Here is a 27,746-nt window from a genome sequence, read left to right as displayed (position 1 = left end):
AGGAAAATGTCAGAGGCTTTCAAAGCCCTTTATGGTCATCTTATTCCTAACTTTAAAGTTTTTTGGTCAGTCTCTGTTTAGCCCAGGTTGGTAACACCACCTCAGGCAAGTATTGATAATCAATTGCTGCTGATTGTTTTTGGCAAATGCCTTGGGGATAAGACAATCTGCACAGTTAGCTTTGAGTCAGATCAGATAAAGAAAAAACCCAACCAAAAGTGAGCTGCTAGAAAGGTCGAACAGTGCCAGTTCTCTAGAGATGGAGCTTTTGATGAACTCAAAACCTATTTTGGTCCTCCAGTGGCTACTAGGCTGCTGGGTTTTACATTTTCTGTTGGTTTTCAAGGCTATCTTGAATCTGAGGGGAGGGGCATGAGATTATGGCCAGTTAAAATGATACAAAGCTTGCTCTTCTGAGATCCAGCTGTTTTTCTTGAACACTCCTTGTATTGTTGTAAGCCTTTCATTTCCAAGTTCTGAAAAAGTGGATTTTTACAGTTTTTGCCAGCATTCTCCTTGCTTTCATGCTAGAGATTTTTGGAGGTCCTTACTCCACCATTCCAGAAGTACCCCCTCTCTATACAAATTTTATAATGTAGCACGTTTTTTCATATACTCAAAGTCTCATATCATAGGCAACTGGATCTCAGCCTGTGAGAGGCCCTGATCTCTGTCCAATGCTAATCTTGATTTCAGTTCTGAGAAAGAAAAGTGATCTAGGTTCAGAAGACTTGAGAAATCACAGGGTTTCTTGTCAGATGCTTTTGAGATAATGAAAAGAATAAACGGTGGAAAAGTTTGACCTAATTTTCTGGCCATAAAAATAGAAAAATACAATGGTCTATAAAAAGATAATTGTAAAGACAGTTTTAGTAAATCTAAAGAATAAAAAAGCAAGCTCCCTTTTTCCTGAATTCTAACAACCAAGTTCATATTCTCAGACTCAAGTTCAAAGGCTGGTTCTGCCTCATGACCTTAACCTGAATAAATGATGCAGTCTCTCAGAGCTTGTTTCATCATTTGTAAAATGGAAAGGTTAGGTGATTTAAATAAACTCTTAAATAACGACTAGATGTTAAAATATGTAATCAGAACATTTAACAAAGAAATATATTTAAAAATACAAAGTCCTGTACAAAATTTCTTCTTAGACTGTAAATATTTTTGTAAAAGTTGATTTACCTTTTAACTTAATTTTTTGAATAGTTCAAAAATCACACACACACAAAGGGACAGATCAGAAGTCTTTCTCTCACCCCAGTCCCCTCCACCTGTTCCCTCCTTGGAGGAAACACTTGTTTCCTTTCCTGTCAATATTCTCTTAATCCAAATGTGCAAAAATATTAGTATGTACCCTCCTACATTTCATCTTATTTGCAATATGAATGTGAAGTAAGCTGTTATCACCATTTTGTTGATCATAATGGCCAAGTCAGTCAGATAGTCAATTGTACAGCAAGGAACTGGTTAGGACTCAATTGCAGGCTTGCTGATATGAAGGTACCCATGGTTAACCATGTTTTTCTGCCTGGTGGACTTTTTGTGAAATAGGGTAAATCTTTCAGCAAACTGTATAGAGCTGTGCTCTTAAAATAAAGTATCTGCCTTTCAGACTGGCGGACCAGACAATGACCGGCTGACTTCTCGTCTGGGGAAACAATATGTCAACATCATGAACATGCTTGTGTTCACACTGCCTGGAACTCCCATAACTTACTACGGGGAAGAAATAGGAATGAGAAATATTTTAGCCACAAATCTCAATGAAACCTATGATGTTGTAAGTTAATATAACTTAACCATGCACCACACCAAATCCTCATTTTTTTGCCAAATCAGAAAACTTACTATTTCTATTCTGCTGCTGAAAATCGTGATTACTTAGCTTTTGTTTCTCACTGTTTGTTAGGCAGTGAGAATTTTCCAGCTTTCTTGATTGGGGAGCTTGTTAAAAATGCTGCTTGCTGAGCCACACAACTGAATTTCTTGTGTAGAGCCCACGATCTGCATTTCAAAGATGTTTTCCAGCTGATTCTCAGGTGCACTAAAATTTAAGAAGCCATGTTTTGAGTTTCGAATGCCCTCTACCTGAAACATGGAGTTAAGAACATTTATTATAGTGCTTGTCTGTATTGCTAGATCTCGCTTGGCCATAACATAAAAGGAAGAATCCTTGTGCTAACAAATGTAATGGACAGCCTTAGGCCTGAGAAGTTTAAATTTTGTTTTTTGTTTGAGGCTATGGATCTCACAATTGTGTTGCTGGGCAGTGAAAGACCTTGAAGCTATAATTTGTATGGTTAGCTTTCAATGGTGAGATCCAATTTCCCTAATATTTAGTCACAATGAAACCTTTTCTATGTAAGCTCCTAAATTTGTGTGTGCACTCATGCGATAACCAGGCTAAAAAGGATACAGTCTAGGCTCACCTGTACATGGCTGCATGCCTGAATTCACCGATCACTGTATCACATTATAATGAGTTTGTAAATGGCACATTTTGAAATCCTACATCACTCATTTTTAGGGAAAAGCAGCAAAGATTCCAAGCATGTATCAATGTTGTTAGTAGTTTATTTACACTCAAGATGTCATTAACTATTTTCCAATTGAAAGTGTAAAACGGGTTTATGTACTGAATATTAAGGCCTTTTCGTTATGAATGCTAATGAATTTGAGTACTAGCTGAGAAATATAGGGAATTAAATACTTCTGAAGTAAATTATGGCCAAATTACATTTCTTTTAAATAACCAGACCACTGTTTTTTTTCTTTATGGTCTTTTGACATAGGATACTCTTCTCTCAAAGTCACCAATGCAGTGGGACAATAGCTCAAATGCTGGTTTTTCTGAAGGCAATCACACCTGGTTACCCACCAGTTCAGATTACCACACTGTGAATGTTGATGTAAGTATCAATGAAAATTTCATGCTAACTCCAGAACAGGAAATTAGTTCATGTTGCTGACAACATACACTCACCTTGAGTTGTCTAAAACCTTAACTGATGCTCTTTAAATCAATCACATAGACTTCTTTTGCAGTTTTCATTTTTAAGGAGTTTGTAAATCATGTTTTTGTGGAAATACAAACTGGTGCAGAAGTGTACCATCTGAAGTATCATACAGAATACACAACTCTTCATTGGAATGACTTTGAGCTATGAAATATTAAGAACATTTTATGGAGGGCTTCCAGCAAGCCTGCTATCCTTTCTCCATTCCACCCCCCAAAGGAAGGAAAGAAAGTAGGAGATCAATCAATCGAGGGTAAGATTCTTGAGAGCAAGGCTGTTTACCTACAGAAACTGAAGCATGAATAATCCCTAAAAGTAGCTGTTCTGGAAAAGCATACCCTTCAGCTTTTGCCTATACTATTTTCTGTTCTCATGGTGATCAACTTAGCCAAGTTCAGCAAACAAATTTCTTAAACAGGAATGCATTAATTCCAGCAAAGTGCTAAACACATTTCCTTAGACCAGAAAAATGTGAAATGGCTTTAGGTGAGTTTCAGGTGTTTTCACTGGAAAACAATCTGAACTATTTAATGGGGAGAGAAATTACTGGCATCACATGAGGATACAAGTTTTATAGCATCTACTAAGTATTTTGAAAACAATCCCCAGATTATTCTGATACGGAACTTCAGGCAAACCCTCCTGGTTCCCACATCTCCCTGATCCAAGCACCCCAGTGATAACTTTGTTTTTTATGGTCATAGGTCCGTGAAACACAAAAATTGTATATTAACATTTGTGTTTTGGATTAAGTGCACTTACTGATTTTCCTTACGTCCAAATGTCCAAAATATTCCCATAGGCCAATTTGAATCCAATATGTAAGAAATCCTACATAAAAAAGTACAGCAGCAAAGATGGAAAAATGTAAATGCAAATTAAAATAATGGTCAGATCAGTCAGGTCGTTAAAATGATCATGAGTAATGCTTGGAGGGATGCTAAACCATAATCAAATAACCGGAAGTCCCAGGCAATGCCATTTTAATAAAACACCTCCATAATAGCTCTAGAACAAGGTGAGAATTTAGGTACTTTCTAGAAGATAGAAAGTAAAATTAAGATTACAAAGAAACAAGAGCATAGAAACTATAATCTAAAATACACAGGAGAAAACAGCACTGACAGGTACAGGTGAGAGCACTGCAGGAATTCATCCACCGCTGCAATTGGCTGCCCCAGAATTTGCCTGAGGAAAAAACTCAGGGCCTGTTTGGTGATCATACTCGTGTTGAATGAGTAGAGCAAAGCTTGAAATAGTGTTAAACTTCTACAAGCACAGTCGAAGAAAGAAACGGAGAAGAAAACCTAATTCCCTGGGATGATTCACTGAGGAATGATCTCCAAAGTAAGAGTTTTTACTCCTCAGTTCACAGAGGCCTTAAAAGGAGGGTAGGACCCTAGGTAGCTGGTCACCATTAAACAGGAAAAGAACCCCTACACCCCAAAGACAAACCAGACATACCTCCAAGTTGGCTTCTCACAGTTAGTAGAGGCAGGCAACTGAAGACAGGCAAACAAGGAGTATCAAATACAAAAGGAAATGAATCACCAAAAATCACACTACATTTGAGAAAAATTAAGGCCATGAAAGAGAAACACCATTCCTAACAAAACATTGTAGAAAGCGAAGAAAATGTAACATAAGACTTCATTATTAGTAAAACTGCTCCCTCCCTGAGAGACTATTGTTTTATGTAGCCCTTGTTTTATGTAGCACTCTTTTAAAGAAGTGATTAGGTATCTTAGAAATATGAAAATATTGTCAAAATAAACAATAAAATAGAAGTTCTAATTAGTGTGCTGGAAAACTGACTCAAGGGTTTACCCCAAAGTGTACTGTAAAAAGACAAAGAAGTTTTTTCTTTTTAGAACACAACATGATTATATTTTAATACACGATCAAAATACGAAACACCATAGTAAATTGATAGCAATAATAAAGGGCTTTTCATTTGCATTGCATGTAACAAAAGACATTGATATTCCAAGGGAAATGGAAAACAAAAAGGCAAAGAAGTTAACAGTATAAAGAGAAAATTTTTGATATGTGGAGAATAAATCTAGAAATTCCAACATATAACAAAAAACAAATTCTAGAAAAGAACAGAGACTAATAAAGAGAAAACCTAAAAATATACAGAAAGAAACCAAACTCGGAAGTAGATTGCCTGAGAAAAGGACTGAAGATTGGACTGTCATCAGACTTCTCAACTCGATACTAAAACACATTAGAACTTTACCTTCAAAGTTGTAATGGAAACTTGATTCTAAACAAAGAATCCTATATCCATTCAAACTAGCATTCAGGAGCAAAACAGAGATGGAAAAGCAAGGACCCAAATTTTACCATATATAGCCAGTTTCTGAAAGAGAAATTGGGGACTCCAACAAAACCAAAAAGGAATCTAAAAGGTGGACATGATGTATAAAACATAGTGAGGAAAGGAACCAACAAAACTTAAGGATGAATAATTTTTGATACATAATGTAAAATAAGGTATTCTGGAGTAAAAATCTTAGTGATTTCTTTCTATTTGGGAAGTGGTGGCAGGGAGGGTGTGTGTGTGTGTTTGAGTGAGCAAAGGCACATGTGCGCAGGCTAACGCACTTTACAAGGATGGAAACAGTAACTCACTCTAGATTTGAGCTGTCCAGTAGCCACTAACCACTGTGACTACTAAAACAGAATTAAAAGTTCAGTTCCTGTTTCACACTAGCAACATTTCAAGTGCTCAGTAGCTAGTGGCTACCATATTGTACAGCACAGAAACAGAACTTTTGGCACTGCAGGAAGTTCTACTGGACAGCACTGCTCTGTATGTTGAAAAACATATGTTTTAAATGGTTATTACAGTTTTAAGGGTAACCATCAGAAGAAAAGACACAAATGTGTAATTTTTGAACGATACTGGAAGGAAAAAAATTACATAAAGAAAACCAATTGATCCAATAAAAAGCTAAAAAGGAAGAAAATAAAACATTAGTACAACTAAAATAAAACATTAGTACAACTAAAATAAAAAATAAGGCTACAGGATTATGTCTAAACTTATGGTAATCACAGATATGAATGGGTTAAATTCACCTATTAAAAGATATAAACTCTTAGATTAGAAAACAAAGAAAATCTGACATAAGAGATATAGCTAAAACAAAAGGACAGAGAAAGAATTAAAATAAAGATATTACAGGTAAATGCTAACAAAAACAAACCTTGCCACCTGGCTGTAGCTTTCAAAACAAAAAAATGCACCATACCCTTTAATTTAGTAATTTCATTCCTAGATATCTGTATCTAGGAATACTTGCACATGTGGAAAATTCAAGGATCTCTACTGCAGCACTGTTTTTTTAAAAGAAATATAAATTTATATAACATTTTTAACCTATCCAATTGGTATTTTTTTTTTTAACATCTTTATTGGAGTATAATTGCTTTACAGTGGTGTGTTAGTTTCTGCTTTATAACAAAGTGAATCAGTTATACATATACATATATCCCCATATCTCCTCCCTCTTATGTCTTCCTCCCACCCTCCCTATCCCACCCCTCTAGGTGGTCACAAAGCACCGAGCTGATCTCCCTGTGCTATGCGGCTGCTTCCCACTAGCTATCTATTTTACATTTGGTAGTATATATAAGTCCATGCCAATCTCTCACTTCTTCCCAGCTTACCCTTCTCCCTCCCCGTGTCCTCAAGTCCATTCTCTACGTCTGCATCTTTATTCCTGTCCTGCCCCTAGGTTCTTCAGAACCATTTTTTATTTTTTTAGATTCCATATATATGTGTTAGCATATGGTATTTATTTTTCTTTCTGACTTACTTCACTGTGTATGACAGTCTCTAGGTCCATCCACCTCAGTACAAATAACTCCATTTCGTTTCTTTTTATGGCTGAGTAATATTCCATTGTATGTATGTGCCACATCTTTATCCATTCATCTGTCAATGGACACATAGGTTGCTTCCATGTCCTGGCTATTGTAAATAGAGCTGCAATGAACGTTGTGGTACATGACTCTTTTTTTTTTTTTTTTACATGACTCTTTGAATTATGGTTTTCTCAGGGTATATGCCCAGTAGTGGGATTGTGGAGCACTGTTCTTAATAGCAGAAGACTCTGGAAATGATTTATATATTTCGTCAATAGAAAGCCAGTTGAATCAATTATGGTTAATCTATATGAGAGACAAGTACGCAGCTGTGAAAAAGAATGAGGGAGTTCTCTGTGCATTGATAAGAGACCACCTCTAACATGTACTAAATAATTAAAAAAACAGCGTACATAATGGTAACATGCCACTAATTGTGTAAACAAGGGAAAAGTATGTCTACCTATGTCTGCATAGGCACAGAATGTATTTCATATGAAACATAAAATGAAAGAATATAAACAATTATAGCGTCTATCTCTGGGAGAGAAAATGGGAAGCTAGGGGATAGTGTTGAAGAAAACCATTTATATATTATTCTTATAATTGAATTTTATATTGTATGCATGCAATTTTCTATTTAAAAAAATATAGTTACAAAAAGCAGATGTGGAAATATTTAATAGCAGACAAAATAGAATTCAATATGAAAAGCATGAGACAAAGGTGATTTTCAAAAACTGATGAAAGAACATTCCCCTATAAATCATGAATCTATGCATCTAACAATACCTTCAAAATGTATAAAACAAGTACTATGAGAAATGCAATTAAAGACTGATAAATCAACAATTACAGAGAGACACTTCAACATACTTCTAGAAAGTGGTAAATGAAGTAGACAAAAATAATAGTTAACACTTACTGGGCACTTCTTATGTGAGTGGCACTGAAGTATGCTTTTTCATGCATTATCTAAGGCTATAGAAAACGTTAGTAGTAATTTGACAAGTCATATACATATACCATATACATGTACCATAAACACCTTTGTACCTGATAAACACAGAATAAACATTTTTTTCAGACATTCATTAGATATTCACTAAACACCACACATTACGCACCTGCCCCAAACAACCACCAGTACCTCTGAGGTCAACATGGCTGGCAAGACTACAATGAAATGAATGCTATCACTGATTTGGCAACAGCTTTTATGAAGACAAATTTGGCATTATGTATCAAGTATCCATACTCCTTGACATAATAATTGTCTTTCTGATATTTATATCTTAAATAAATAATCCAAATATGTGGGAAGCATATTAGAAACTTGAATGTCAAAATGAAAGGGAATGATTAAGTATCGTATAACTATTCATTAGAATATTATTCTGCCATTAAAATGACATTTAATATAACAAGATGCTTAAAATGTTAAAGGAAAACAAGAAAAGTACATTAAATTATGTATATTTTATACAGCTGTTAAAATTAATCCCAATCTTCTTTAATGGGCATATTTTAACTTTCACTTTAGGCAGCATTTTGCTTTGCATCCGTTTCTGCAATTTTCTGTTCATAATTAGCATCTGTTAATGTTACACCAACCTACACATTATTCTACAGAAGAGAACAGAGAAGCTCCAGTTCACGAGAGGTGCTCGGAGTCCATGGCCATGATGGCTGCTTTTCTGCCAGTTAAATATAGCATAAAGGGACTTTCTTTAGGCAAGTTAAATATCCATTAACTTAAACACGGACATTTAGTGGAGTCAAATTTGGCCTCTACATCAGCTCTGGCCAAGATGTAGCAGAGAACTGTGCACGCAGCAGTCACTCCCAGACAAGGTGAAACCCTGAATTTGTAGTTTCTATCGGTAGTTAAATAAACTATTCTTACCTACTTATTAATACTTAAAAGTTGGTAGTTGTTTTAAGGGTTAAAATAGAAGCAAGTTTTCTGGGGAAATAATTCCTTATTTGATACTCTTAGAATCAAACATTTATGTGAATATTCTTTTTTAAAAAAATAGGTCCAAAAGACTCAGCCCAGATCAGCACTGAAGTTATATCAAGAATTAAGTCTGCTTCATGCCAATGAGCTGCTCCTCAGCAGGGGCTGGTTTTGCTACTTGAGGAATGACAACCACTCTGTTGTGTACACAAGAGAGCTGGACGGCATAGACAGAGTCTTCCTCATGGTTCTGAATTTTGGAGACTTATCACTGCTAAATCTAAAGGAAATGATTTCAGATATTCCCACAAGAGTAAGGATAAGGTTAAGTACCAATTCTGCCTACAAAGGCCGTGAAGTTGATACGCATGCCATTACACTGGACAAAGGAGAAGGACTCATCCTTGAATACAACACGAGGAATCTCCTTCATCACCAAACAGCATTCCAAGATAGATGTTTTGTTTCCAACCGGGCATGCTATTCCAGTGTATTGAACATACTGTACAGCTTGTGTTAGGCACCTCTGTGAAAGAGATGGCGACGCTGGCATTCTGTTCTATTGTAAGCATTTGCAGTAACTTCACGTACAGCAGCATGCTGCTGGGTGAACTTTATGATCGGTAATTCTTAGATATTTCTGTAGCTTGAGTGAAACTGCTTTAGGATAGGTTCTCAAATGTTTTTCAAGAATAATAAAGTGTTTAAAAGAAAATTATCCCTTGCAGGAACTTGTAATTTTTTTGAGTTAGCATCAATAAGAGATGATCAGAGCACCTTAGGACTCCAGAATATTAGAGAGATCTAATGAATTTTAATGTGAGGAATATCATCTTCTTCCATAAAATGCAGGTACAGAAACTGGAGGATGACTTAACTGCTAGAGTATCTAAAAATGTTCACTAGCAAAGAAGCAGGACCTTGATTTGTAAACTGTTCAAAGAAAATCAGAGTAAAACAAACCTGTTCTGATGCGGGAAAGGGGAAAGTTCTGCTGTCACCAATCCTTCCTTCACTCCCTTCTCTATGTCCTTCTACAGAGCATGGTTTGAAAACTACTTTCCTAGGTTAAGGGGCGTGTGCATCAATGGAGACAACGGTATAAGCAAGTGAGCTGTATACAAAACAAAATCTGGACAGAGAAGCAAATTTTAAAAATTATTTACTAACTTAAAAAACTCACTTTTGTTAATGTAACTGGAAATATGACTATGAAATATTTCAGTGTGTTTCCAATTTCCACTGAATGCAGCATTTCAGAATTTTAGATATTTCTTAAGATTCTCGAAAACACTGGTGCTGTCAAGTCCAAGTTCCTCATACAGGAATTTAATTTGGGCTGTAATCTAAAAGAAACACATTTAAAAAATTAGATAGAAGGCCTTTGTGGTACAACTCCAGTGTTCAAGTCTCTCCTTGTCCATCCATCTTCACCTAACCCTGAAGTCAGCAATTTATGGCAAAGGTACTTTTTATTTGGCACAGAGGCAGAAGGCTCCCCACAACTGAGATTCAACTACTTTCTCTGACAGAGCTCCTGTATCAAGTACCTTTTCTCTTTATTGACTCTGAGTTCTTCCTTCCCCCTCAGGTCTCAGCCATAGACCTGACAGTTGGTGAAGCAGCCGGCACAAACCCTGCTGTAACCACTGAAAGGCTGAGTACAACACATCACTAATTGGGGATCTGTCAACTTAAAGGGGCTTGATAGCATACCTTTTTGTGAGAATCCTCAATCACATGACTGCCTCCAGGCTGAATATCTAAAATAATATTGGGGGCTTGATAACCTGAAACAGTTAACATATGAAACAATTAGAAGGTTTCGGCCAACTGAGACCCACCCATTTCACCCGGCTCCTTCCAAGCACTCTATTAAAATAACAGCGAAGGAGAAAGGCATAAGCCACGACCACCACCAACAACGAAGACAGGAGAGTTGGGGAGAGCAGTAGAAAACAAATTCTTGAAACAGGAAAAGCAGGAGGAGGCCCAGAGGCAGAGGAAGCTGGATGGAAGAGACTACAGGGCTACATGGAGAAGGAAGCCAATCGGTCTTACGGAATCTGAGAGGCTTGTGACCTGCAAACACCAACTATAGCAATGAGTGAAAGTGAGACACAGAACTGAATACAGGGCAACTGTCTGGAAACTTGTATGTGAGACCCTCCAACCCTGAGCCCAGAAGGTCCTGGCATGTCTTGGCAAGGAAAAACAGTAAGAGTTCTTGTCTAATAAAATGGAAAGATCTAGAGAAAATTAAAGTTGCTAGTTTGGGCACTGAAGCTGCAGAGCAAAAACTTCAGAATTTGTTTTTAGAGATTCCCAAGAATAACAGCTCAATTAATTTTGTTAAAGAATGAATGATATGATATGGTATGATAGTACACCTCCAAGTTATGTAGATATTTAAATTTACTTTTTTCTTTGTGCGTTCCCTACCTTATTTTAATGCTGTCCTTTGAAAAACAGGCGAGGCAGTTATAGTTATTACATTTGCTTCAAATGGGTAGTTGACACAGGAAAAACTGATTTGTCTAAAATCATGGGTGACTGATTTGGTCTGCAGTACTACTCTGAGCAGTACACTGAAGGTGACAGTCCATGTAGCTACGTCCCCTGCTCCCAGGTGGTCTCCTACCTTCCCCGGTGTCCTTAGCATGCTCCACGATGGCTTCCTTGAGTTTCTCAGTATAGTTTACAATTCCTTTCAGAGGTACACGTTCGTCGTTTTCATAAGCTGTGATGTGAATTGAAGGATAATGCTGAAAGAAAAGAGATGTACAAAGAATTTATATTATTCCTTATGGTCCCTTTCCACCTTATGGATTATGAAAAACAATTACCTCCAATTCCTTTTTCCCTAAGTGCTAGAACTTTTTTTCTCATTTGATATTCTTGAGAGATATGTGGCATCACAATACTAGACTACTTGTTACCTGGAATAACCTTTTCTTGACTAGTGAGACCTTGATCTTATTGAATCTAGTCTCCTGAGCTATTAAGTTGAAACAAACATGGAGTATGAGCAGAGAAGGGGCTGAAAGGTGAGTATTATAAGGAGAAACAATCTAAGGCCTTACTAAATTCCTGCTTTGGCTCGGGTAAATATCCTTTTCATTATTCTCTCTATCACTTCAGCATAGTATATCATAACTGTCTTTCACTACCTTAGGTTTAATGTTTTGATAGGGACAGTAACGTTTTATGTAGTTCTTGTGTTTTTCATCAGATGAAGGATTCCCCCACTCTTCTAATTCTTCTAATGTCAGAGGAAGTGTAGTGTCCATCATGGTGTTGAGAACATCCAAGAAAGGTGCCTTAAAAAAAAAAAAAGCCAGAGAAATTTAAACTTCAATTAATAAACTGGTAAAATGAGTTTCAGATAAATACTATACTTTATGAATATACATGCTGACATCACAGAACAAAGCTCAAGAAGTTATGTACATTCCCAGGAGCCAGATTTATTAGCCAGTCTGTAACCAAGGTCTGTGATTTATAACTGGCTTTTAAGGTATTCAGACTCCTTAAATGACAAAGGATTTATCTTCCAATTTCCCAATTTTTGCCTTTAGTTTTGTTTCTTTTATTCACATAATAAATGCCACCACCTCACATCCATTAGGCTACTATAAGAAAAAAAAGCGTTGGCAAGGATGTGGACAAACTGGAACAATTGTGCACTGCTGGTGGGCATGTAAAATGGTGCAGAGAGTATGTTGGTTTCTTAAAAAATTAAACTTAGAATTATCATATGATCCAGTAATTCTATTCCTAGGTATATATCCAAAAGAAATGAAAGCAGGGTCTTGAAGAGTACACCCCTGTTCACAGCAGTATTTACAATACCCAAAAGGTGGACATAACCCAAGTGTCCACTGATAGATGAATGGATAAGCAAAATATAAATACAATGATACAATGAAATTCAGCTTTACAAAGAAGGAAAATCTGACACCTGCTACAACACAATAGACCTTGAGAACATTATCTAAGTGAAATAAACCAGTTATAAAAAGACATATATAAAAGAAAAAAAAGACATATAAAACATTGTACGATTCCATTTATATAGGAGGTACCTCAGTGTAGTCAGATTCATAGAAAACTAGAATGGTGGTTCCCAGGGTCCAGAGGAAGGGGAAATTGGGGAGTTGCTATTTAATGGGTACAGAGTTTCAGTTTTGTAAGATGAGGAGTTATGGAAACTGGTTGCACAACAACGTTGAGTGTACTTAACACTACTGAACTGAACACACTTAAAAATGGTTAAGATCGGGGCTTCCCTGGTGGCGCAGTGGTTGAGAGTCCACCTGCTGATGCAGGGGACGCGGGTTTGTGCCCCGGTCCGGGAGGATCCTGCATGCCGCGGAGTGGCTGGGCCCGTGAGCCATGGCCACTGGGCCTGCGCATCCGGAGCCTGTGCTCCACAGTGGGAGAGGCCACAGCAGTGAGAGGCCCACGTCCCGCAAAAAAAAAAAAAAAAAAAAAAGGTTAAGATGGTAAATTTTATGTTATTTTACCACAATTAAAACTTAAAAATAAGGGCTTTCCTGGTGGCGCAGTGGTTGAGAATGCACCTGCCAATGCAGGGGACATGGGTTCGAGCCCTGGGCCAGGAAGATCCCACATGCTTCTGAGCAACTAAGTCCATGTGCCACAACTACTGAGCCTGCACTCCAGAGCCCATGAGCCACAACTACCGAGCCCACGTGCCACAACTACTGAAGCCCACGTGCCTAGAGCCCGTGCTCCGCAACGAGAAGCCACCACGATGAGAAGCCCACCACTGCAAGGAAGAGTAGCCCCCGCTTGCCACAACTAGAGAAGCCTGCATGCAGCAACGAAGACCCAACGCAGCTAAAAATAAATAAAATAAATTAAAATTTAAAAATAAAACCCCAACTACACATGAATAAACTCAGTTGGACATTTTACATTATAAAAAGGTAATAAATGCTAATTGAAGAAAATCTGAAAATTATCCAAGTTGAAAAAGAATATCACTCATTGGCTTATAACCAGTATTAAAACATTTAATAAAATGGGAGCTGCTTTGTTCATGTAGTTATATGATCTTCTGTTAACATGTTTTGCAGCTTTCTCTTTTATTAACATTAAGCAAATATGGGCAAATGCAATTCTTTTTGGCTTCCTAGCATCTTAGCTCCTTTTCTGCATTTGGAATATCCCTAACCTTACGAGACAGCCTGCCTCTCACTGTAGAGGAGCTAAATGCCAGATAGTTCCTTTCCCAGCTTTCCCTCAGAGTGAGAGTAGCCACATGACTTAGGTTTACCAGTCAGACATAATGGGCTCCAAACTTTGAATGAATTGTGGGATAACTGCGTTACCTCCAATTCTTCACTATTACAAGCAATGTGGGATAAATATTCTTATATATTTCTGATTATTTCCTTTCTGATTTCTTTCTTTTTAAAAAATTTATTTATTTATTTTTGGCTGTGTTGGTTCTTCCTTGCTGCATGCGGGCTATCTCTAGTTGTGGCGAGTGGGGGCTACTCTTCGTTGAGGTGCGCAGGCCTCTTATGGCGGTGGCTTCCTGTTGCAAAGCACGGGCTCTAGGTGCACGGGCTTCAGTAGTTGTGGCACGCAGGCTCAGTAGTTCTGGTGCACAGGCTTAGTTGCTCTGTGGCATGTGGGATCTTCCCGGACCAGGGCTCGAACCCGTGTCCCCTGCACTGGCAGGCGGATTCTTAACCACTGCACCACCAGGGAAGCCCTCCTTTCTGATTTCTGAAAGTCAAAGGTTAGTTGCATTTTCTTTATAATTCTGACATTATTGTCTTTGTGCATAGAGTTTTTTCCCTTCTATACTTAGTATTTCTATTAAAAAACAGATGTACAGATCAGGAATATTTAACAGTTATTTACTTAATACAAGCCCACAGTGTATAGCCCACACCCTTAAAAAAAAAAAAAAAACCTGAAAATAATTTACTCTCCATCTTAGTCATTATCTTCTAGAATATCTATTGCAGAAGAACAAAATTTGTCACCCCCAGATTATTTCAAGCTGAAAACAATCAAGGCCCAAAAGACTCAGGAAGAAACTTTGATATTCTCCCTAACAGCCTGAAGAATTTAGATAGAGGGTGTATTACAGGAACATCACCAGATAATAAATATGGACTAGCTGTGGTGGGGAAATGCTTAGAGACCAGAGTCCACTCTGTGTCCCATGGTCTCTGCTAACCCAGCAAACATCTGTTTATCAAACTTTTGCTTTTCCACCTCCATGTGAACTGCCTTCTACCCCTTGAAGTCTTACCCCTAACATCCTCTTTCGTCTTTAGCTGAAGATGGTGTTTAAGGTGAATAACCATGGCCACCATTCTGGTCATTTTGGTGAGTTACTCAGTCTGCTGGGTCTCTTCCATGTATACATGTTATTAAACATTTGTTTGATTTTTCTCCTGTTAATCTGTCTCATGTCAATTTAATTCTGAGACCAGCCAGAAGAACCTAGAGGGAAGAGGAAAATTTCTTTCTCCCCTACACTAACCAGGAAGCAGAAGAAAGATGGAGGTGAAATGAGCGGCTATAATTTCATAACTTTGGACATCAGGAAAAGACTATAGAGCCTTTTCAGAACAGGAAAAGATATTTCAATTGAAATATAGAAAAATATTCCTAAAGACCATTAATAAGAATAGAGTATGTGAAAACAGAGAGGCCCTAAATCCAGGACTGAAATGTTGATGGGCAAGAAGAGTCAAAGGATTTCACACATTCCAGAGTCAGTGTGCTTGACCTGACTTCCTGGATCTGGTGTTTCGTATATGCTTTGTCTCTTTTCCACCAACTCTAAATGTTCTTACAAATAAAAAAATGATCAGTGGGAATAGCCATTAATATCCTTCAGAGGAAATCCTTAAATATCAATAAAGAATACTGTCAGGGAAGTTCTCCCAGAGCTGTAATTCTATGCTTAAAATTTAAAAGCTTTGTTATACTCCTATGCTATGGTAAAACTGTAACAGAAAATTTTTCTTAGAGCATCTATTACTTCACGCCTCCCTATTCTGTAAACCGTAGAGGCAGAGTACTTACCTCCAAAGTCACAGCTCTCAGCAGCTCTGGATTAGAATTACACAATGCTCCCACAAGCACCCCTCCAGCACTGAAAGCAGTCAGGGTTGTTAGACTTGGCTGAGAAAAGCCTTGGCCATGAAGTGTCTTAATGCAAGCCTCTAAGTCAGCAAGGCCATTGAGTTTTTTAGTTAGACGGCCATCAGCATGCCACTGGAGGCCTAACTCACCACCTCCCCTGAAATTAAAGGGCAAAAAAGTTTTAGTGGGGAAAAAATGTAAATGATATATAGATCAGGGTCAGCACACTACAGTCTGCGGGGTAAATCTCCCCAGAGTCCTGTTTTTGTATGGCCCTTGAGCTAAGAAGGATTTTTACATTTTTAAAGGTTGGGGAAAAAATATCAACCAGGAATATGCAACAGAGACCATATGTGGCCTGCAAAGCCTAAAATGTTTACTATTTTGTTCTTCAGAGAAAAAGTTTGCCAACCCCTGACACAAACAATCAAAAATTGATTCAAGCCTGTGCTGAGACCTGGGCGTGCAGTGGGGAGCAGCAGGCGTGGGGCAGGCATGGGGGCCTCATGGGCCTGGCACTAATGTCTCGCTTTGTGCCTCCCCGACTCCATCCTCTTCCCTGGCGTGCCGGGCCCTGCCAACCCTGCAGGACAGCCCCGACTTCCTCTCAGAGGAGGACCGCGGACTTAGAGCAATAAATGTAGATCTTCAAAGTGATGCTGCTCTACAGGTGGACATTTCTGATGCTCTTAGTAAGAGAGAGAAAGTAAAATTCACTGTTCACACAAAGAGTTCATTGCCAAATTTTAAACAAAATGAGTCTTCTGTTGTTCGACAACACAAGGAACTTATCTGGCTTCGTGATTCCTTCATTGAAAGTGAAGACTATGCAGGTTACATTATCCCTCCAAGCACCACCAAGACCCTATTTTGATGCCTCAAGGGAAAAACTACAGAAACTTCAAGAAGGGTCTATGACAAAGGAAGAATTCACAAAGATGAAACAGGAGCTGGAAGCTGAGTATATTTGGCAATATTCAAGAAGACCAGGGTGGGAGGGAGGGAGATGCAAGAGGGAAGAGATATGGGAACATATGCATATGTATAACTGATTCACTTTGTTATAAAGCAAACATTGTAAAGCAATTATACCCCAATAAAGATGTTAAAAAAAAAAAAAAAAAAAAGAAGACCGTTGCAGTGCATGAAGTGTTCCTGTGTTGTGTGGCAGCACACCTCATTTTGAGGAAAGATTTAAATTTCTATGTCTTCCTGGAATATAATCAACATTTGACTGTGCGAGGACAAAATAAAAAAGAGAGACTTGAAGATTTCTTTAAAAATGTGGTTAAATCAGCAGATGAAGTAGTTGTTTCTTGAGTAAAGGATGTAGATGATTTCTTTGAGCATGAACGAACATTCCTTTTAGAATATCATAACCGAGTTAAGGATGCATCTGCTAAATCTGACAGGATGATGAGATCCCACAAAAGCGCTGCAGATGATTACAGTAGAATTGGTTCTTCATTATATGCTTTAGGAACTCAGGTTTCTACATATATGCAAGTTTTTCTTAAAGGTTCAGAACTGTTTGATAAAACCAGAAAAAGTGTCAGCTGATGAGGACCTCAAACTTTCTGACCTTTTAAAATATTACTTAAGAGAATCTCAAGCTAAGGATCTCCTCTATCTAAGATCTAGGTCACCACTGGATTATGAAAATGGTAATAAAGCACTGGATAAAGCAAGAGTGAAAAATAAAGGTGTTCTGTAGGAAGAAACGTCCCAACAATTATGCCGTCAGAAATTTGAAAAAATATCTGTATCTGTAAAACAAGAACGTAGAGATTTTAAGACAAGAAGAGTTGCTGCATTCAGAAAAAATGACTGGAACTGGCAGAGTCAGAACTGAAACATGCAAAGGTAGTGTCATATTAAAGATTTAATAATTTAAGTGACATAATTTAGTAATGAGTCAGTTATGAAACCTTATTCTAATTTTAAAAATAGAGAATCTTAGAAATAAGAGGGATTTTAAAGATCATCTAATTTAAACAATAATATCTATTATAATAGATCTAATGGTTAGCTTTGCAAGACTCTAGTACCTAATATGGAAAAACAGTATCATTTTTTGACTAGTTGTTAAATAAATCTTCCTTAAAAAAAAAACAAAACTGACTCAACAAATATGCTTTGAGTGCCTGCTTACTGTTTACCAGACATTGTGCTAAATGCAGGCCTTAAAAATATAAAAAAGTAGAATCCTCTGTCCTGGAGGTCATAATTTTGCGGGGAAAGAGAACAGCTACCAAGCAATGTGGTTGCTGCTATAACAGAACCAGAACCAGAGGAGAGAACATCCACCTGTCAGGTTAGGGGTATATATAGGAGTCAGGAACATGAATGCTTTAAGGAGGTGATATCTAAGCTGAGTCTTGAAGGAAGAATGTGAGTTCCCACTAGGGCAAAGAAAGGGAAGGCATCAAGACACAGCATGTGCAAAGGCACAGAGGGGAAAGACGTTGTCATTTGAAAGCATGTAGCGAGGCTGGATGTGCAGGATGTGCATGTCTGGAGAGCAGGACATGTTTGGGAAGCGATGACAGATGCCACTACAAAGATAAGCCAAATCATTAGGACGTTAAATACTGCACTGAGGTATTTGGATTTTATTGTGGAGATGGGGAAGTGGTAAAGAATTTTAAGCAGAAACATATAATACTAATTGTGTCCTGAAAACAGCTTAAATAAAATGGAAGTTAGAGTGGAAAAAAGGGAGTCCAGCTTAAGAGGCTATTTTAGAAAAACCCAAATTCATGAGAATTAAATGGAAATAATAATGTAACTAAGAAAGTACAGTGCTTAGTTTATCTATTCTAAAAATCCTAAAAATCTGGTGTAAAATCCAAAAAATCTACCCTTTTGCTTTTGGGATTAATTAATATGTTACTGAATCAGGTTCTACTAGCACAGGTTTAAGAATACACAAATTCAACAATACAAATGAGAAAATAAACTTCTGCTCCCCAATATACTGTTATTTTGAACATGTGACAATACTCCAGTACTCACATTCCAGGCAAAATGTGTTGACTCACCGAACGTGACAATATGCTAATATCCATCCATCGTCCACCAACACCCGCCTTTCAGGCCTGAAATTCATTTTCAAATCCATTCCATAAGCTCCATATACATGTACCAGGAGAGGTTTCTTCTGCAAGTCTTCAGAATCCGTTTTATGGAAAATAGTCATTGGCACTAATTTTCCATCCTGGAAATGAAGATTTACTATGCAGGTAAAGAAGTCTTCTCAAACAGTTTTAACCCCAATTTTATGTGCTACTTATTGATGTTGAGCACCAACTTCATTTAATTAAGACAAAAGAGTTACGGTCTCTAAAAATCCCTCAGGTCCTTAATTTTCAGCTACTCTGCTGACCTATAATAGTAACTAGAAAGGAACAGCAAGAGTCTGGCTTGAAAACAGTTTATGAAATGTAGCTTTTCAGGACAGTAAAGTGACTTTAAAGAGTTCTTCACTACTCAGTATAACAATTTTTTTTCTTTCACAACAAGCCAAAATACCTATCAAGGTTAGATATACTAGCACGGTATTCTTCCTATACCTCAGGTTACATACGGGCATTTCTCATCTTTGAATATATACAAATATGCTAATTAAAGAAGTTTTAACAACTCAATTTTCTGTACTCAATAGTCAGAATTCTCAATCATTAAAACCTGAAATCTCTTACTGACCTAACACCCACCCACATCCTCTTCAAAGACCTATTTATTTTTAAAATGTTTAAAAGCAGTTTAAGTTTTATAAATTTTAACATCTAAATTATTTTTAGGGCAAATAACTATACTCCAGTGTAGTTCACACTCAACTGACTTCCTTTCATAGAAAAAGGGTAGAAAATGTTGGTTCTCACCCTGCTTACAGAAACTTAATGAAAAAGCACTAGTTTACATAAGGAAAATAATATAACCAGGCCACTCTCCCTATTTTTTTCATTCCCATTTTGGAAACTTCACTTTGGGGCACTAGAGTGTTATCAAATAAGGAAGAACTCTTCCTCTCATTATTATACCCGTTATGACAGTGTAACTGAATTTTCACCGTAACTGAATTTTCACTTCTCAGTAAGATTCATTCTTATAAAATGATGCAGATTTATTTCTATAAAATAATCTTGTTGTGTTCATCTTCCTGCCTCCTACCCAACTTCACTTAAACAAGCAGAGAAAAGCTTGTTGGTTGAAAACTTATGAAAAGGAAGAGGTAAGGATGGTAGCAAGTCCCGTGATGGCCTGAATCCCTGAGTTCATCAGCAGTGCAAAAATGCCTGTAGTTACAGCAGCTTCCCTTTAGCAGTTGTTTCCTTCTTCCCTAAGGTACGAAGAATCCCTTGGCTCTCCAAAAGCTTAGCTTCACTGTTCTTTCCATTTGGGGTAAAATTACAACATTTTGGGAGATTGGTATAAATCCCATCTTTGTAAAACAAAACAAAGCCTAAACATATGTATTTTGTTGACAAAACCCCAAAATCTGGAAGGTGATAATGTGTTAACAATGATTATTTCTATGCAGTACAGCAAATAGGACTGAAAAGTAGTCATTTAAACTTTATACATTCTATATTTTTGTATTTGTTCTAATAAGCGTGTATTGCTTTTATAAAGTAGTTATTAAAGTAGTCTTTGCTTCAAGATATTTTTTAAAAAAATCAGTGAATTAAAGAAAAAATTCACAAGGAAAAAAGGCTTCTGTTTTGATTCATTCTTTGTCAGTACATGCAAAATTATCTGATGTATGATGTGCTAAGCTCTGAGAATTCCTTAAATTCAAGGCCATGGTTTATGTATTAATTTGTTCCTCACTTGCTCAAATTTTCTTCTCTACTTACTACCTCCCCAACCTCCCACTGCCCCCGGACAATCTTCCCTCTTTTACGCTAGAGTTTGGCCATACTGTTCTCCTTTATACTTCTTGAATGCATTATTTCTCCCTCAATTCAGGGCCTCTGCACAAAACAGAATCCTCCTTCCCCTTTTCTAGCTTAACTCTTGATCATCTTACTTCCTCAGAGAAGCTTTCCCCAATTTCTCCAGATGAGGTAAGGTCCCTTTACCATATGTTTCCACTGTACTCAGTACGTCTTCCTTGGCAGCAATCAGTACATTAGTAATTACTTCTTCAAAATCTAGCATCTTCCCCACTAGATTTAACCTCCATGAGGGCATGGAGTCTATATTAGTCTAGTTCACTCTAGTCAATTGCTTACTACCTTCATAATTTTTGTCATAACTACACAGAAACTTGATTATTTTCTTCTTGAAATCAACTTTTAATATTCAAATATACACAACACATGAAACCAAGGGCTTGCTATGATGGTTATAAATTTTCGAATCCATGTTAAAATAAATGCATGAGTATCAGAAGTTAAAAAAAAAAGTCCATGTACCCCCTAAAATCATTTGGGTCTTGCTGTGGAGTGTGAGATCCACTTTACTAAACTGTGCTAATGTAATCCCAGCAATTGCACAATACTTGACAAATAGTATCCTTTCAACAAACAGAGTGGGGATCACAAAGACTTACCTCGCTTTTGGCTTCTATACGTAAAACACGACTAGTCTTTGTGATTGGGTCTTCATGTCCAGTTTCCTCAAACAGTTTACCTTCTGAAAACTTATACGTGTAATACTTAGGGGGGCGTATAGGAGAGCAAAGCTGAAAGGGGCAGTTCTTTGGGTCTGAATTTGTATCCATTATGAATCCACAGGCCCAAGGTGGGAGCTGAAGAAATAAAAGTTATTTTTACTCTTTATCTAGACACTAAGTATTATTAATTAAATTTCTGGGTCTGCTCCAAACAAGATGATGTGGACATCAAATTTATTTTTATCCATTATCACATAATGCCTCATCTAAGGGTTACTTCAGCACAACAAAAAATATTTCAAGTGAAAAACAAAACTCTATGCAAATGACCAATAAAATAAGGAAAAAGTACAGGAAAATGGTTTATCATGAATCTAGATTTACATGAAGTCTCCTTCAATAAAAAAGTTTATTTTGGGGGTATATAAACTTGGGCAATGAAACAGCAAAATGATTAAGAATAACAGCAAATCAAGTAGTAATTCCAGAACCCAGAAACATCTCCAAGATCTCTATTCTCTATTCTCATAGAACACGATATTTCTCACGTGTTTTTAATAATTTATCCAGCAGCCCTTACTCTGCTGCCTGGACAGCATAAGTGATGACAGTTATTATTCCAGGGCTACAAACTGGCTCAGCAGCACTAAAGCATTTACAATTTGTTTTTAACTTTAGCCCCCAGGGTAACCATTGTGCAGAAGAAAACCTTTCCCGCACATCCACTCTGAGAGACTCACAGCTATTACACTTAAGATTCTTAACTTTAAGAAAAAAGGAAAGAAATCAAAATTTATTCTCTCAGAGCAGCAGGGTCCAGCCTCAAACCTTCTACTAACATCCCTCTTACACCTTTTAAAGAACTCTAGTAAGCAGGCTGACAGTGTGTTAGAAATGGTACTGAGAGTCAGAACATTAAAAGAAAATTGCCTTTCTTTTCCTGAGTAATTGTAGAAAGAGCAAATTCCTTAGAAAATCAGAGGTCTTGGCACAGCAACGTCACTGGTGGGCACTATTTAGAAAGGGTAGGTGGGGGATGTATGCATAAAGAGTGTACCATTTAACCTGTAGAAACTATAGCCAAAGAGCTTATGTTCACAGAGCAAATTCCTTGCAATTAATCCAAAGAATCCACTGCCCTGAAACACCAGGGACATAAATTTGCAATGTCTCTCTAAAAGAGTTCCTAATTTATTCTCCTCAGATTGTGGGTTACTTTCAAGGATAATTTGTTTATTTAAATATAAGCCATAACTAGAAAGAAAAATGTAATCATGAAAGTTGGGAAATCTGGTAGCAAAAGTGAAACGAGTAAAAATTGAGACCTCAGTGGGAAGAAAAGGAAGAAGCATTGCTATTAACCTTGTAACACAGGCCTCAGATTGACGGCACAAGGCTCCTCAGCCCTCAGCGGTACAAGTTTTTCTCCCCTTTGGTGACACTTTAAAACATTTTCCATGTGACTCATGTAGTAAGTTTAGTTTTTTTGGTTTTTTTTAGTAAGCTTAGTTTCTGATTAAATGGTTCCAATAAATCAAAAAGTCTTTTGGGTGTATTTCTTAAACTAATGGGACCAAGGTTAAAGTTTTAATCATAACAAAAACTGTTCCATGGCTATGGACTTTTTAAAGTTTGTCCAGCTGATATAGAGGTATTAACTATCTCAAGGATATCTTCAGCCACATTTCCTATTGAGATAAGCCTGCAGTATCATCTATGTATATTAATGAACAGAGCCTGAGAAGAATTATAAGCTGGCCAGGTGATATGCCGATATTCCTTGAGATATTTGACAGAAACAGGTTTAGTTTAAGCATTCTACCAGCTAACCACAGTCATTTCATCAAAAGAATGATTAAGACATACATGCTGAAAGAAAATCAGCCCAAGCATGCAGGCTGCTCCAGGTGAATTGATGTTAGCACAAAGCAAAACATTTCCTAATTTGCTTTAATTAAATATCATAACCAAATAATATATCATAACTAAAAACATCACCAGGAAATACTGATGACATGATGACCAAGGATATGAGGCAATATATTAAGGGCTTCACATTTTCTATTGCTGAGATTGAGTTTATAAAGCTCTTTTAGTCAAGTGCGCACTGGGCAGAGATGTTACATACAGAAATACTTTATAATCCACTCACAGTATGGCTTACAGATGTCCTTTGTATATAGCACTGTCTGTGCATATTAATCAGTGTTATCCAGTTCATAAAAAGGCTCTGATCTATAGAATTCTCTTTAACTAGCACCTGGTATATAATATAGTATTTGATTCCATGTGATGATGACTCAGAACATCATACTCATATCATAAATAGGTACTACAGGTTGGGAAAGGTCAAGGAATAAAGAAATAGAGGATACAGAATAAATGAAAGACATGATGTTTGTGTTAATGGAAGTTAAAACAATGGAAACTGAGGCATATCTTAAAAATATAAAAAATATAAAAGGCCATATTTACTTAGAAATCACATCTTAGCAAAGTCTCATGACATTCCTAATTCTGAAAGAATTTTGTTATAATAAATGCATCGCTAGAAATTATATATTTTCTCCCATCCCTATTCCTATAGACTACAATAAGAACAGATGCTCTGCCAGTTTCTGGATTGAAGATGTCTGAATTTGGCATCAATTAGCAAGTGAAAAGACACACTTTTGAATTCAGTAGATGAAAGCAGTTAACAAAACTGCTGGAGTTAAAAATCACCGTTTTTGTTTTAGGACATTTATACAGCCTTCTAAGGCACAAGACATTACATTTGATAATTTGATAATTTGATTTCATGAAGTAGATGGAAAATTTTGCTTGTTTTATTTAGGCCCTAGTTATTTCTTATTTATACCACTGTAACAATCTCAAAACTAACCTCTATGCCGCTTATCTCTTGGTGCTTTGGTGTACTCTAACACAGCTGCCCGATAACCTCATGAAGTACAGCTTGACTCCTTAAATTATTCCCCTGTCCGCACACTTCACATGTTCCCCTCTTCATAATTTACGCATAAATTCACCACCTTGACAGTCAAAGAATGTCAAATCATAGCTTCATCACCTAGAAATTTATTCTGCTTCAATAAAAATGGATTATTAGCAGTTTCCTGAACATTTTCTGAACTTCTCCAGCTCAGAGCTTCATTTGATGGACTTTCTCAGCCTAGAATACCATTCCCTTCCCCACCCATCAAAATCCTATCTATCCTCTTTGGTTTATCTCAAATTCTACTTCTCCTCAAAGCTTTCCTGGGCCCTCTTCCTTTCCTTTGGACCTCACAGCACATTTTATGTTTCTGATCCCACTTATTTAAACCCATCTTATACTTGATCTTTGTGTACTAGTCTAATCTCATGATAAACTGTATTCTCCTTAAGGCCTGATATTTTGTCCTACTATCTTTCCATTCCAGAGCGCCCAATACAGTACTTTGCACACAGAAATTTGATAAACATCCAGTGAATTTACTGGAATTGCATTTTAACAAAAATTGTGATAGTAGTACAGATGGGGAGGTACAAGTGGTCTGTTTGCTGGTCACACAACTCCATATCAAGCAAAACAGAGGGCTCTCTTCTTCTCTTCAGTGCATGCTATCTAAAGTCACATATTAATGCTGCCTTAAAACTGGGCAGTAACGTTACCGTTCACCAGTTTTAGCAATAAAATTGGCAAAGAGATGATGAAGACATGAGAATGCAGTGGCAGAAACATAGTAGCAGAAACACAGTGGGTATGACTACTATCCCCACTGGGGGTGTGGGATGGGAACAGGAGGCAGTGGTTAGGCACCAGCTGCCAAGTTGGCCTCAGTTATTACTATATCTAAAGTTGTAGAGACATGTGATATAGAGATAAGCAGAAAGAGAAATATAATGGCACTTTACCTCTGAAATTCATGCTATAAGACAGTATTTTTAAGTAAAAGTGCACAAAATGGAAGGTCCTCTAAGTAATTCTAAAACAAACCTCCTAAACCTGATAAAGACCCAATATGCTAAATTCCATTTAAATTAATTTCCTTTTAAGAAAAAGTATATTGGTATTATTCAAAATTTGATGTTCTGTTAATAAACTTCATATATTTTGACTAATGTATTATCTTTCGAAAATTAAACATACCTTTAGAGACCGAACTGAATCGTCAGCCAGACCAATCACATTAACATAAAGTAGATTGCTATGCTTCAAGAACAGAACACAGTGATCCTTAAACATGTCCAGGTCTACAACTTTGGTATTTCTCTTCATTGTGAAAAATAAATCCCAATTCATAATAGCAGGGGTATCAGCAGCTGTTCTCATTAGCTGTGTGGAACAAAATTAGAAGAGATCTAGGTACCAGAACATGATTACTACTGCATCCAGAAATGAAACCACTGAAAACCAGACCATACTCATCTTCACTGTTTTATGAAGAGCTGAAGGAACTAACTCTGCATCAGGGCTGAAGTGTGAACATCACCGTATGAATGAGCCCAGGCTAGGCTGCTGGGTGGGTATAGCCCAGTGCTTAGCTGACTGGTCAACCAAGGGACATTTGAGTGAGAGTACTGACAGCTAGTTGACTGTGGAACTATCAATGAGCCTAGCCAAAACCAGTAAAAGAACTGCCTGAGATCAATCCAAACTGCTGACTCACAAAATCATAAGCTTATAAAAGTTTTTTAAGCCACTAAGTTTGGCTTTGATAACTAATATATTCAGGATAGAGTATGTTTTCATTTACTAACCTTTTTAGGTACAATTAAAATATGAAGAGGTATTAGCTCTAAGGGAAGAGAAAGGGGATTGGTTCTACATAGGAAGATAGCATTAGTTTTTACAATACCCAAAGCTTACAAAACAATAAACTTTTAGAGCAAGAAATGTTGATGTTAGTGTAACACTCCCTAAGAGCCTAAATGGGGACCAGGAGGATACAGGATTTACCTTGAATTCTGTAGGCTCGCCAACATTAGTGAGAATGTATAATTCATCATCTCTGTGTTCTACGTAGTAAAGGACCCCGTGTATTCGCTTCTGGATAAGTACTGGTGGGTCCCAAGGGCTCATACCATCTATCAACCACACCTCTGAAGTGGTCTTGTTCATAATATTCATGGTGAGAAAACGACTGTCTTTTGTAAGATAAAGGAAAACAAAAAAGCTGCACAGAAGAAAGAGGGAGAGAGAGATACGAAAACCCAATAAATTTCAAATGCAGGTTATCTTGTTAATGACAATATCTCACTGGTGTTCAGTATATATATTAATTTATAATGCAGACAGAAAATAAAAACTCCTTAGTGAATACTGCTTATAAAAACTGGCTATTATATCTCTCATTTCCTCCCCAAAGGCATTCAAAATAATTTTTCTCTAACATTTTATTATAAAAAATTTTCAAACATACAGTAAAGATGAAAGAAATGTAAGGTAAATACCGATATACCTACCACTAAGATTCAATCATGGCTAACATTTTGTTATATTGTCTTTATCACATTATCTATCAATCCATCTTTTTTTAAAAAATGCATTTCAAGGTAAACTACAGACATCATCTAACTCTCAATCACATTAATAGATTATAGGACTTTTTCCTGAGAAGAGGAAATAAACTTCCTAGAGGAGATATGTAACTGTAGGGAAGAAAAGGGACACAGAGTTTCCTTTGTTTTTCTTCTCTGTGCATGTTGGATATCCTTTTTCCTACTCTCCTAGTTTTTACAACAAAACAAACAATAGGAAGAAAAACCCTCACAATCTCACTAACCTAACACATTTTTTAAATTAACTATTTTAATTTTTCGATTTTTCCTTCTAAGGCTTAATTGTATTTTATACATGTCTTTTTTGTGTGTGTGTGGTACGCGGGCCTCTCACTGCTGTGGCCTCTCCCGTTGCGGAGCACAGGCTCCGGATGCGCAGGCTCAGTGGCCATGGCTCATGGGCCCAGCCGCTCTGCGGCACGTGGGATCCTCCCGGACCAGGGCACGAACCTGTGTCCCCTGCATCGGCAGGCGGACTCCCAACCACTGCGCCACCAGGGAAGTCCTATACATGTCTTTAAATAGATGTAGTTATTTAAAAAATATAGATGCAATTCTGGCTTCTGCATTTAGGATTTTTTTTTTTTTTTTT

General features: G+C 37.1%; 2 protein-coding genes and 1 pseudogene across 9 annotated transcripts in view; 2 read left to right on the top strand and 1 right to left on the bottom strand.

The window, feature by feature from the left end:
• SLC3A1 (solute carrier family 3 member 1) overlaps nucleotides 1–9,568 on the top strand; it is a 36,686-nt gene extending 27,118 nt beyond the window's left edge. For 4 of the 6 annotated variants that reach the window (XM_067703098.1, XM_067703100.1, XM_067703099.1 and 1 more), the window contains 3 exons: nucleotides 1,613–1,780; nucleotides 2,793–2,909; nucleotides 8,933–9,568. In XM_067703098.1, coding sequence (XP_067559199.1) covers nucleotides 1,613–1,780; nucleotides 2,793–2,909; nucleotides 8,933–9,373 — 726 coding nt within the window. In that variant the 3' untranslated portion in view covers nucleotides 9,374–9,568. The remainder of the gene's footprint in view (nucleotides 1–1,612; nucleotides 1,781–2,792; nucleotides 2,910–8,932) is intronic. The other 2 variants (XM_067703102.1, XM_067703103.1) reach the window with 2 other exon arrangements.
• PREPL (prolyl endopeptidase like) overlaps nucleotides 7,557–27,746 on the bottom strand; it is a 56,675-nt gene continuing 36,485 nt past the window's right edge. For all 3 annotated transcript variants that reach the window (XM_067703096.1, XM_067703094.1, XM_067703097.1), the window contains 9 exons: nucleotides 26,553–26,769; nucleotides 25,743–25,928; nucleotides 21,548–21,745; nucleotides 19,032–19,207; nucleotides 15,931–16,147; nucleotides 12,024–12,173; nucleotides 11,495–11,618; nucleotides 10,570–10,643; nucleotides 7,557–10,199 (listed from right to left, as the gene is read on the bottom strand). In XM_067703096.1, the coding sequence (XP_067559197.1) occupies nucleotides 10,110–10,199; nucleotides 10,570–10,643; nucleotides 11,495–11,618; nucleotides 12,024–12,173; nucleotides 15,931–16,147; nucleotides 19,032–19,207; nucleotides 21,548–21,745; nucleotides 25,743–25,928; nucleotides 26,553–26,769 (1,432 nt within the window). In that variant the 3' untranslated portion in view covers nucleotides 7,557–10,109. The remainder of the gene's footprint in view (nucleotides 10,200–10,569; nucleotides 10,644–11,494; nucleotides 11,619–12,023; nucleotides 12,174–15,930; nucleotides 16,148–19,031; nucleotides 19,208–21,547; nucleotides 21,746–25,742; nucleotides 25,929–26,552; nucleotides 26,770–27,746) is intronic.
• On the top strand, nucleotides 16,497–17,951 carry LOC137205764 (sorting nexin-6 pseudogene; annotated as a pseudogene).

Source organism: Pseudorca crassidens, chromosome 14, assembly GCF_039906515.1.
Source record: "Pseudorca crassidens isolate mPseCra1 chromosome 14, mPseCra1.hap1, whole genome shotgun sequence".
Classification (NCBI taxonomy): Eukaryota; Metazoa; Chordata; class Mammalia; order Artiodactyla; family Delphinidae; genus Pseudorca; species Pseudorca crassidens.
Note: the sequence above shows the minus strand (reverse complement) of the source record. Positions and strands in the feature narration are given on the sequence as shown.